This window comes from Phyllobates terribilis, unplaced genomic scaffold, assembly GCF_046119375.1.
Source record: "Phyllobates terribilis strain yellow unplaced genomic scaffold, ASM4611937v1 Scaffold_17__1_contigs__length_24005725, whole genome shotgun sequence".
NCBI classification, from domain to species: Eukaryota; Metazoa; Chordata; class Amphibia; order Anura; family Dendrobatidae; genus Phyllobates; species Phyllobates terribilis.
In genome coordinates, this window is record NW_027362777.1 from 1,073,321 (window position 1) to 1,086,022 (window position 12,702).

Here is a 12,702-nt window from a genome sequence, read left to right on the forward strand (position 1 = left end):
GTCAGGGGTCACATGATCAGGGGCCTCAGTGGATGCAGGACTCTGCTGTGCTGGTTGTCATGGTGCTGGATGAGCTGAAGTTTATGTGTGGGGTCAGGAGGGGTTTACAGTGTGGATGTAACAGAGCCGAGTGTGTACGGGGCATACGGAGCAGAGCCGCGCGTGTACGAGGCATACGGAGCGGAGCCGCGCGTGTACGAGGCGTACTGAGCGGAGCCGCGCGTGTACGAGGCGTACTGAGCGGAGCCGCGCGTGTACGAGGCGTACTGAGCGGAGCCGCGCGTGTACGAGGCGTACTGAGCGGAGCCGCGTGTGAACGAAGCGGAGCCGTGTGTGTTTGTCAGTCCTCACTTGTGGGGGCCAATAGCTATGCCCCCAAGGTGTGAAGAACATACAACCCCCTAAAGTGACCCCATTTCAGACACTGTACCCACCAGGGAAGTCATCTGAGGGTGTAATGGGCAGGGCCGGTGTCAGCACCCGGCGGACCCGGGCAAGTGCCGGGGCCCTGAGAAGGTGGGGGGCCCACTTGCCGTCGGGCACCCCGTTGCGCTATGGGACCCGTGAGCGGAGGAGAGTGGTGCCAGTGCCCGCCCCACCCCCGCTTGCTCAGGGCCCCGGCAGCCAGCACAATACTTACCTCTCCCTGTGCCTCCGCAGCAGATCCGGTCTCTTCCGCGGCTGCTGCACTGTGACGTCTTTACACCACGCTCTCTCCTGAGCCGTCACAGCGCAGAGTGGTAAGTCACTGAGGAGCCTGGAGCAGCGGCAGCAGGTAAGGAGAAGTGAGGTGAGTATTTGATTTTTTTTATTGTATGGAGGCATGGGGCATTATATGGTGGGGTGGGGAGGGGGGGGTGTGACATCCTGCATGGGGCATTATAAGGGGGGGGGTGACCTCCTTTATGGGGCATTATAAGGGGTGGGGTGTGACATCCTGCATGGGGCATTATAAGGGGGGGTGACATCCTGTATGGGGCATTATAAGGGAGGGGGAGTGTGACATCCTGCATGGGGCATTATAAGGGAGGGGGGGTGACATCCTGTATGGGGCATTATAAGGGGGGTGACATCCTGTATGGGGCATTATAAGGGAGGGGGGTGACATCCTGTATGGGGCATTATAAGGGAGCGGGGTATGACATCCGGCATGGGGCATTATAAGGGAGGAGGGTGTGACATCCTGCATGGGACATTATAAGAGAGGGGGGGGTGACCTGCATGGGGCATTATAAGGGAGGGGGGGTGACCTCCAGCATGGGGCTTTATAAGGGGGGGTGACATCCTGCATGGGGCATTATAAGGGAGGGGGGTGTGACATCCTGCATGGGGCATTATGGGGCATTATAAGGGAGGGGGAAACTGACATCCTGCATGGGGCATTATAAGGAGGGGGGTGACATCCTGCATGGGGCATTATAAGGGGGGGGTGACATCCTGTATGGGGCATTATAAGGGGGGGTGACATCCTGTATGGGGCATTATAAGGGAGGGGTGTGTAACATCCTGCATGGAGCATTATAAGGGGGGGTGTGACATCCTGTGTGGGGCATTATAAGGGGGGTGACATCCTGCATGGGGCATTATAAGGGAGGGGGTGTGAGACATCCTGCATGGGGCATTATAAGGGAGGGGGTGTGACATCCTGCATGGGGCATTATAAGGGAGGGGGGTGACATCCTGCATGGGGCATTATAAGTGAGGGGGGGGTGACATCCTGCATGGGCCATTATAAGGGAGGGGCGGTGACATCCTGTATGGGGCATTATAAGGGAGGGGGTGTGACATCCTGCATGGGGCATTATAAGGTAGGGGGGGTGACATCCTGCATGGGGCATTATAAGGGGGGGTGACATCCTACATGGGGCATTATGTGGGGGGAACAGCCTGTGTGGGGCATTATGTGGGGGAAACAGCCTGTGCGGGGCATTAAGTGGGGGTAACAACCTGCATGAGGCATTATGTGGGGGGAACAGCCTTCATGGAGCATTATGTGGGGTCACAGCCTGCATGGAACATTATATGGGGACCAGTATTCTGTATGGAGCGTTATATGTGGGGCCACTATCCTGTATGGAGCGTTATATGGGGGCCAGTATACTGTGTGGAGCGATTCGCCGGTTTCTGAGCTAAAGAAGAATTTACAATAGATATCGCTCATGTAATGTAAGAAGTGAAATCTTCGGGCTTGTACTATATATATATATATATTTATCTGCGGTATCTGTGCATCATGAATCGTGGTATGTGTTAAAGGGGCCACTGAGACTCTTTCACCTGAGGCCCACAAAAACCTGGAGCCGGCCCTGGTAATGGGCGTTGTTATCCCACAGGGGTCTCACTGATTTCTTTACCACTCGTTTGTGTGTAAATAATATTACATTTGCTTAGAGCCGCAGCGAGGGGTTCAGCCAGGGGCGGACACACCGCCGATGCAGCTGCACCCAGGCCCAGAGGTGGAGGGGGGCCCATGCAGGAAGGGGCGTAGTGCTCAGGCAGTAGACCACGATCAGTCAAGGGGCCCGATGCTGCTTAACCTTGTCCACTCCCACCCATCATGATTTTTGATACCCAGGGCAGAGTGCGCCCATTGAAAAAGGGGACGTGTCATGCAGGAGAGAGGCCGCTGGCCAATGAACGATTCCTCATCAGACTGATAAGAGCGCTGATTGACTGCTTTGTCTGTCCTCCTGCAGGGTCTTACAGGGGGTCTTCTGCCTCCTGCTGTTCCTTTCCCAGCAGCATTTCCTCAAAGAGTAGAGGGTGGGGGAGGAGAGTCGGACATCAAACAGCACGCAGGGGCAGGAAGCTGAAATCAGTCCTGTCTGCTGTGTCCCCTCCTCCACAGTGCATTCTGCAGCCCTCTCCAGAAGACCCCTATATCATAAAAGATTAGTATATGAGTGTATGTATATGTGTGCAGGGCTGCCACCAGGAATTTCAGGTCCCTTACTGGCAAAATTTTCGGGCCCCGTGAGACTCCACCCAGGCTCCACCCCAGCTCAGCCTTCACTCCTCGAGCCTTCCATAGTCACACCGCCCACTCTTGGAAAAACTCCACTTATGCACCACATCCTCAGTAATCACACATTAAGGGTATGTGCCCATGGTCAGGAGCCACCTGCAGCCCCAAAGCTGCGGGATAGCCGTGCGGCTTCTGCCCTTATTTTATGCAAATGAGTGGCGCTGTAATGACCGGAATGCCGGTCGAATGTGTATGAGGAATGCGGCGCTGCTATGAATGACTCCGACCTTTGTATAGTGGCAAATAACTTTCTTTTTACTGGTCACAAAAATGACAGGGTTAAACAATTCTACAAAATATGGGCCACAACAGCCACTAACACAAAATACAAGTTATGCAGCCCGAGAGAGCCCAAGTGCCAATCTCGCGGGGATGAGCCAATCTACCCCTGGGCTATGCCGCTCCCACCCTTATTCAGTACAGGGCCTACCCAGGACGTTACCGCGGACGTGGCAAGTGGTCCTCCCAGGAATATAACCTTACACCCCCCTCCCACACTAATACAATGGGATCTGGGTACCCTTGTTTTCCCCTTAGTTCATAACAGGGCTCCTTTGTAGTATCCACGTACACAGTCTTAGTATGTCCATCAGCAGTGATATACACCAGGCAGTTCTCAGCACTACTGGAATCACTAACTAGCTTTCCCTAACTGACTACACAGTTGGTGACCGGTCACATATCTCAGTTACTCACAGGGCACAGCCTCTCCTTGGACACACAGTATGGCCCCAGTCTGTATAAGCTCTCCAACATCAAAACAGCATTCAGACGCCTGTCGCCTTCTTTCTGGACTACCTAGATCAGTGTTTTCCCGAGCTTTTTCTTTACTTGTTTCTTGCTGACCCCTAATGGCCGGACTAAGTCATTGCAGGAGAAATTTACACTGTCATAAAAAATGAGCTCATTACCAGAAAGACATGTCAACATGTTACACTCCACCCCACTTAGAATTTGGCGTCCCGACAAATGGTTTCATACCACTCATATGTAACACATACTCCTCAGGATTATATCGTATTGGGGGAACACCAGCTGTGCTCCTCTCCGATCTCCGCAAACCAGTACCAGCCGAGCTTGATGGAGGGTCCACCGCATCTAGTGGAACAGTAACATCAGGGGCGGTGTCTGAAACACCTGGAACTTGCGCTATCGGACTCTGCACGTCCGATGGTCTCACCCCGAAGTCATCCCAACAGTCGCATTCAACATTGCTCGGTGCAACTGCCGTAGGTGGCGCAGGTGACTCAGGGTGACAGGCAGGTGTGTCGGACATACACCTCTTTAGCCAGTTCCGGTGCATTGTGCGACGGGGTCCAATGCACCCTTCAGGAACCACTGTGTACACACTTCCCCCTGGGAATACCCTTTCCACTACTGTGTAGGGCGTTTCCTCCCACCTGTCGCTCAACTTCCCTCCCGGACGCGTGACTCGTACTAGCACCTTATCACCTACCCGGAACTCATCTAGGTGCAACGGCCCCCGATCTCGGTGGGGATGATCCTGCACATGGTCTTTTACTATCCGGTGGATTTCACGCAACCTTCGGCGATGATCCTGGACCCACTCACTGGCTGTATGATATTCTGGTTCATCGGGTACAGTGAGACTAAGTTCTTTAATCTTTCGCCCAGGCCGACTGAACATCATCGCGTACAGAGTGAATCCTGTGGTGCTATGGACCCGATTGTTATAGGCCCACATAAGTTCTGAGAGGAACTCAGTCCATCGCTCCTTCTGCCTCTGTTCAAGCGTTCTCAGCATCTGAAGCAGGGTTCGGTTGAACCGTTCACAGGCCCCATTTCCCTGCGGATGGTAGGGCGTTGTCCGGGATTGCTGAATCCTATAGACTTGCAGCAACTCCGTTATGAGTTGACCTTGGAAGCAAGCATCTTGATCTGAATGTATCCTTTGAGAACATCCATAAACCTGGATGAAATACTTACAAATTGCCTCCGCTGCAGACTTAGCAGTCTGATCCTTGGTGGGGACAGCGACGGCAAACTTAGTAAAGTGATCAGTCATGACCAGACATGACTGATGACCACTTCTGGCGTACCCAATTGACAAATAATCCACCATTAGCATTTCCAGTGGGGCAGACGTCACGATTGTCTGGACAGGAGCCCTCTGCTCTGGGGACTTATTCAGCTCACATGCCCGGCACCTACCACACACCTCTCTCACAACTTCTTCTAAGCCAGGCGTGTACACGTACCGGTGCAGCCAACGATAAGTCTTCTCAGGCCCGAAATGTGCACCCCGTGTATGAGCTTCCTGGGCAATGTCCGGAGCCACTGAAGCTGGAATTACTACCTGCAAAGGGTACCCCGGCTCCGCTGCTATGTAGATCCAGCGATACAGTATCCCCTCCGCTATGACCAATCGATCCCACTGCCTTAGCAGCTTTTGTCCTTCAGCTCCCAGCTGGGCTCTTGCTCTCCCATCGGGCCAGGACTTTTGACTCAGCCATTTCTTTACTCATGACAGTTCGGAGTCTGCATCCTGTAACTCAGCCCACTCTTGATGAGTCTGGCCCAGCAACGTGGCGACCCGTGTCGCCACCCCACTTGAACGTGCCACGTCCACAAACACAGGCAATCGCCTCAAATAGGGGATCTCAGTATCCTCGAGGTCTTCATCCACCCCATGCTCGGGTGCGCCCCGGGTCACTCGTGATAATGCGTCAGCATTGGAGCTCTCTTTACCCGAACGCAACCGAATCCGGTAATTAAACTTGGACATCCGAGCTACCCATCTCTGCTCCAGGGCTCCAAGCTTAGCGTTTTCCAAGTGTGCAAGCGGATTATTGTCCGTCATCACGAGAATCTCAGAACCAGCTCATGGCCCACACCAGGGCCAACATCTCCAGCTTAAACGAGCTGTAATTGTCCGGATTTCGCTCGGTGTCCCGTAGAGACCGGCTAGCATACGTGATGACCCTCTTACGCCCATCTTGTTCTTGGGCTAACACAGCTCCCAGAGCATGGAGACTTCCATCCGTGTACAGGGTGAACGGTTGGTCAAAGCGAGCATACGCCAATAAAGGTGCCTGTACGAGGGCGGCCCTGACCCGATCAAATGCCTGTTGCTGTCGGTCAGTCCACCGAATTGGCTGATTCTTGGGCCCCTGTGCCGTCCCTCTCAACAACTCATTCAATGGTTCAGCCACCTTAGCAAAGTCCTTCACAAACCGACGGTAGTATCCAGCTAAACCTAGGAACGCTCGTATTTCTCTCACGGTCTTGGGACGGGGCTACCCCTGAATGGTCTCAATTTTACTAGGTGCTGGTCGCACACCCTCAGCAGACACTTCATGCCCCAGATACTCGATCTGTGTCTGGAACAAGTAACATTTCTTCGGCTTGATCTTAAGTCCATTGTCTCTCAGTCGGTGCAACACTTGCCGGAGCTTCTTCAGGTGGTCGTCGAACGAATCTCCAAATATAATCACATCATCCAAATAGATCAGCACGGAATCGAAATTGTAATCGCCCAAGCAGTATTCCATTAACCGCTGAAATGTTCCTGGAGCATTAGTCAGTCCGAAGGGCATTCGATTAAATTCGTACAGTCCCATCGGCAAGATGAATGCTGTCTTCTGCCGATCTAGAGCTACCATGGGCACCTGCCAGTAGCCGCTGGCCAGGTCAAGAGTGGAGAAGTACTTCACCTTTCCCAGGGCAGACAGGGATTCCTCGATCCGGGGCAATGGGTAAGAATCACGTACTGTATGCGCATTCAGCTTACGGTAATCAACACAAAACCGTACGGTCCCATCCTTTTTCCAGACCAGCACGACCGGTGCGGCCCAAGGACTTTGACTTGGCCGGATCACCCCATTATCCAGCATCTGCGCCAGCATTCCTTTGACCTCCTGATAAAGACTCGGTGGGATCTGGCGATATCTCTCCCGAATTGGGGGGGGTGTTTCCCGTGGGTGCTCCACAGCCTTGGTGCAACCAAAGTCTTCATCTCCCCTGGAGAAGGCAGCCTGATATTCCCACTGCGCAGCCTCCAGTCTGCGAGCCTGTTGGGGAGTCAACTGGGACTCATCCACTCCCATTATTTCCATAATCCTTCTGCCATTCCACTCAGGTGTGGGGGATTCTTCAGCTGTCGTCTGCATCGACAGGGTCCAGGCGGTCCGGCGGTCTGCCCTCAGTGTGAACTGGCTTTTGGGGATGACTCCTTCACCACACACATACATGTCAGCCAGATTTGTGCCCACTGCCAGAGTCACCTCATGATTCTGCAGATTCAGACATCTCACTGGTACACTTCCATCTTGCACAATGGCCAGTGTTTGGGCTATCATCGGGCTATCAGTATCTTCTGACTGTCCCACCGGTTCCAGAATCACCTCCACACCATTCAGTTTCCTGTGCGTCCCTACCGGCATCAACACAAGCTTCTCTTGACCCGGAGCGATTACAACGGCAGACCCACGTGGGACATACACCGCTCCCACTGCTCTTCCTTCAGCCGAACTCTTTTGAATGCCGCACGAACGGACCACCTGTTGCAGGGCCCTCTGAGTGGCTTTGTGGGGTGTCGCTCGTTTCCAGTATCTTGGACCATCACACTCAAACAAAAGGGAGTCCAGTTCTCTCAGGATATTCATTCCCAGAACCACCAGGAGATTCGGCCTCGCCTGAGTCTTCACGAGCACCACTCCTTTGGTTCCCAACTCCTGGCCGCACAGCTGTACTCTCATCCAAGCGATGCCTGCCACTGGAATTTCTTCATTAATAGCGGCCTTCAGCCTTAGCAGGTGTCCTGACTCCGTTTTGACAGTCTCTTCGAAGTGCGTCTTGAAAAATTCCATCGGCATGGTCGTCACCTCCGATCCGGTATCCACCAAGCACGCCACCTTTTTTCCTGCAAACTGCACATCCAACGTGGGACTCTCTGCAATCAGATCCTCGGAACAGACATTGGGCACTGATTTTCATTCCTGCCTTGCCGTATGCCCAACTACAGCAAGGGCCTCTCTTTTACCGATGCCGGGACTTCAGCTGGCAGACTCCTCGGGCAGTACCGCTGCATATGCCCCAGTTCATGGCATCGCCAACATTGAAGTGGTCTTCTTGCCCTACCTCCGGATACCTCAGGTCTAGGAGCAGTCTGCGTCCTTCCTGAGGTATAGGGGGGTTGATCATAAAGGGGAATAGAGGGATTCGTCAAGGCCGAGCATATCGGAGGCGTTCCCCGAACTTGCATCTATTGTACCTGTTCCGTCAGGTTTTCCACGGTTTTCTGCAAAGCAGCCAGCTGTGCCTGAACAGGATCTGGTCTCGGCTCTCTTGTGTTAGCCACTTGCAGGCTATTCCACTGCAGAGCAGGCTTCACTTCCAAAGTCCGTGCTACCGCCTCTTCCTGTATTTCGGCATAGGTGACACCAGGGGTATTCCGCGCCTTCAGCAACAATTCGTTCCTTAGCGCCTCACTCCGTATCCCCTCGATGAACTGATCCCGAAGAATGCTGTCGACATCGGCTTCAGTACCCACGGTTACAGGCGACTTCTTTTTGATCTCTTGATGCAATTCCTCCAGCGCTATAGCATACTGGATCAGGCTTTTCCCGTCTCTCTGGGTCCGGGCGAAAAACTGTACTTGTAGTTGCCCTGCTGCCGCCACGTGATCAAATGCTTTCCCTAGTATCCGGATGATGTCGTCGACTGTTTTTCGCCTATCCTCGGATTTTAACATGACAACTTTACGGGCATCCCCCTCCAGAGCATTCAGCGTGACTTCCGGTTGCAGCTGAAAGCTGACACCGTGCAAGGCAATAGCATTCTTCACCCTGCCTACCCAATCACTGAACAGCAAGTTATACCCATCAAACTTGGCCAGGTGGTTAAGTAGCACGCCCATTGCAGAGCAACCAACTAACCGGTCTCTACCGGTCACAACGGGAGAAGGGGGGTGGCGTACTACAGTGGACGCGGCAGCACCTTCCGCGCTACTGTCACCATTCATGACGAGCACCGTATTCTGCCGACTACGCCAAGATGTAACGACCGGAACTCCGGTCGCATGTGTATGAGGAATACGGCGCTGCTATGAATGACTCCGACCTTTGTATAGTGGCAAATAACTTTCTTTTTACTGGTCACAAAAATGACAAGGTTAAACAATTCTACAAAATATGGGCCACAACAGCCACTAACACAAAATACAAGTTATGCAGCCCGAGAGAGCCCAAGTGCCAATCTCGCGGGGATGAGCCAATCTACCCCTGGGCTATGCCGCTCCCACCCTTATTCAGTACAGGACCTACCAAGGACGTTACCGCGAACGTGGCACGTGGTCCTCCCAGGAATATAACCTTATACCCCCCTCCCACACTAATACAATGAGATCTGGGTACCCTTGTTTTCCCCTTAGAGAACACTCATATATATTTTACCAACGCGTTACCTATACAGTGTACAGTTTCTCTTCTTACAAGAGCAAAGAGAAATCTCTCAGACTTAATGCATATGCAAACAGTTAACAAACTAAACCTTTAGCTAGACTCTGATCTCCGGCCACAGGGTTTGATCTGCTTCTCCTTCTCACCAAGCTCTCCAGCACATCCAGGTGTCAGCAGGAATTAGAATCAATCTCAGTCTCAAAGTGTAGTTCACAACAGGGCTCCTTTGTAGTATCCACGTGCACAGTCTTAGTATACCAGATCCTTCACAATCTCTGGATCATGCCTGCTCAGTCCATCAGCAGTGATATACACCAGGCAGTTCTCAGCACTACTGGAATCACTAACTAGCTTTCCCTAACTGACTACACAGTTGGTGACCGGTCACATATCTCAGTTACTCACAGGGCACAGCCTCTCCTTGGACACACAGTATGGCCCCCAGTCTGTATAAGCTTTCCAACATCAAAACAGCATTCAGACACCTGTTGCCTTCTTTCTGGACTTCCTGGATCAGTGTTTTCCCGGGCTTTTTTTTACTTGTTTCTTGCTGACCCCTAATGGCCGGACTAAGTCATTGCAGGAGAAATTTACACTGTCATAAAAAATGAGCTCATTACCAGAAAGACATGTCAACATGTTACGGTAGTCATATGTAGGAAACTCCTCTCCGCTCATCACCCCTCACATATGTCTCTGTAGTATTAATATGGGTCAGATCTTCACCCTGAAACAAATATTGTAAAAGTCACAGACAGATGGAGAAGTCACATCTATGATCAGTTCTAATCCTGCCATCTCCACCGTTTTCATTACACAAGTATAAAACATATAATACTGGTGGATAAAACAAGACTGAGCACAAGACCTTCACAGCCGTCTACACATCATAGGGAAGATCTCATGACACCTTCTCTCCATCTACCTGATGATCCTGAGGAACATTGGGATCTTCTTGTTTAGAGTCCTGTAGAAGAAGAGGACGGGGACATCTCTCTGGTGTTGTCCTCTTACTGGATAAAACTGGAGGAAACACATACAGGGACTGAATTCGTTCTTTACATACAGATAATTATAGGCTGTGTGTATTTAGTCCAGTCTATTACCTGGTGATGTGAGGGGCTGGGGAACCTCCATCATGACGTCCTTGTACAGATCTTTGTGTCCTTCTAAATACTCCCACTCCTCCATGGAGAAATAGACGGCGACATCCTGACACCTTATAGGAACCTGACACACACAATGATACCGTCATCCCCCTGATCCCTTCATAGCGTTACTGTATAATGTCCCAGCATTCCCAGCAGTGTCACCTCTTCAGTCAGCAGCTCAATCATCTTATAGGCGAGTGCTAGGATCTTCTGGTCATTGATGTCCTCATGTATCAGGGGGTGAGGTGGAGGCCTCGTGATTGGGCTCAGGGGTCTTCCCCATCTCTCAGACACAGGGTCCTGACAGCGCTCACTAGAGGTCTTCTTCACTACTGTGTAATCCTGGTTATGGAGAGACACATTCATAAATCTCACTCCAGACATTTCCAGAGTCCTCACCTCTCCAGTTCTGTCCATCTGTTATTCCCATAGATAAGAATGATGTAATGTGACGTCATCAGAATCTCTCACCTCTCCAGTAAGCCGGAAGAGGATCTCCAGGGTGAGATATAATATTTTCTCTGCCATCTTGTCTCTGTCCATATCCATCTTTGGTAAATCAGGAAAATTCTCTTATATAGAAGATCTTCACTGAGAGGATCCAATATTGTAGAGACCTGAATGAGAAGAAGATGAGCCGACGTAACATCATAAAAATCCTGTGTAATAATACAATTACTGGAGACAATAAGGGAAATATATGAGGAGATTTATTATTTTACAGTATTTAGTTTTCTTCTTTACACCTAGTAATAAAACGTATATATTTTTGGCCACAGAAGACCAGCAGTTTCTTCCCCGCAGTCTGCAGCTGAATACTTTCTCACAAGATGGTGGTTTGATGGTTATTATGAGATGGTTGTCTGTTCTCGGCCCCGACCCTTTCACAACTCCTGTCTCCTGGTTTAATCAAAGAGAAACACATAATGAGAACCTGGCTTACACCTCTGGGTTGTCACAGATGCGGCATTGATAAATGTCCACCATGTAAATATGCCGAACACAAGAAATAGATTTAATCACATTAAATAAAACATTTCATTACACAATGGATCACCTGCAGCAGTGAATTTGTAGTATATTGTATTCAGTGTCTGGGGTGTAATGTCAGATATGTCGGCTGCTCCTCCCGTAAATAAGGCAGAGAATTAATGAGCACATAGGAGACCCCACTAATCCCGCAGCTATTAACCCTTCCAACGTTTCCACACATTTCCTCTGAGAACACAATGGTGACTTCAAGAACTTTCAGTTTTGTGGCAGTGAAAGGGTAAATCGTTCAGGTGTCGGGGAGATGGCAGAGGGGCATTGCTGAACCGTGAAGCTTCCTGGACACTGAGGGTAAATCCATCGTACCGGAGGGTATAAAGAGAAGGACCGATCTGATCTTACATTACCAGACAGGTGAAGGGGCCATATTGTGATGACTGTAAGATGATTGTGTTTTATCATTGTCTTTCTTTGTATAATATCTATTACATCTATTAATGCCGCCATTCATCCTGTGCACAGGAGCGGCTGCTCCAGAGACATTTATATCCTGCTCGGGTTTCATTCTTACCTTCGGTTCTGGGTAAGAAGTATCACTCCGAAACGCGTCACCTCCACCTTAATCCTCTCTGGATTCTTTCCTCCAATGTTCTGATGACGTCCCATCATTATTGTGACATAAGGTTATAAAATGAAGGAATATAAGTTTTATGTTATTTGAGGTCCTGGATCGTCCTCTATGTGTGGACGGTTATCACTACTATCTACATTACTGTGTATGCTATCACAAACCACAGGAGTTTTGTTGGCAATAATAAAAAGGCAAATATTTTATTAAACATATACAGACATGGGACATACAAGAAGGAACAACCCGGCATGAGAAGTGGGGCTGCATAAATACATATATGTAGATACACCAATCATAAAGAGTAAAAGTAACAATGGATAAAAACAAGTGCCACAATATTAAACCCTTCGTGGGATAGTTGTCTGAGTGCTGTGTACGGAAAAAGTCTAAAGAAAATCTAAAGTTCTAAAGAACATTTTGTATATTTAGTATAACAAATCGTATCAGCACATAGACTCCTAAGATCAAAATTCAGATCATGATATT

General features: G+C 50.4%; 1 protein-coding gene across 1 annotated transcript; it reads right to left on the minus strand.

Moving 5' to 3' along the window:
• Window positions 1-10,093: 10,093 nt before the first annotated feature.
• On the minus strand, window positions 10,094-12,356 carry LOC141176169 (gastrula zinc finger protein XlCGF66.1-like). Its single transcript, XM_073660165.1, has 6 exons — window positions 12,157-12,356; window positions 11,067-11,212; window positions 10,758-10,937; window positions 10,551-10,674; window positions 10,370-10,467; window positions 10,094-10,171 (listed from the first exon to the last, which is right to left on the minus strand). The coding sequence occupies exons 2-6, from the start codon at window positions 11,142-11,144 to the stop codon at window positions 10,094-10,096; spliced, it is 558 nt and encodes a 185-aa protein (XP_073516266.1). The 5' UTR covers window positions 11,145-11,212; window positions 12,157-12,356.
• Between the last annotated feature and the right edge of the window lie 346 nt (window positions 12,357-12,702).

What these genes read in the sequence shown, in the direction of transcription:
- LOC141176169 (XM_073660165.1), bottom strand. Translation starts at nt 11,144, where the DNA reads ATGGATATGGACAGAGACAAGATGGCAGAGAAAATATTATATCTCACC. An exon ending in TCTTCCGGCTTACTGGAGAG is followed by an intron (nt 10,938 to 11,066) that starts GTGAGAGATTCT and finishes CTCCATAACCAG; the next exon opens with GATTACACAGTAGTGAAGAA. An exon ending in ATGTTCCTCAGGATCATCAG is followed by an intron (nt 10,172 to 10,369) that starts GTAGATGGAGAG and finishes TATTTGTTTCAG; the next exon opens with GGTGAAGATCTGACCCATAT.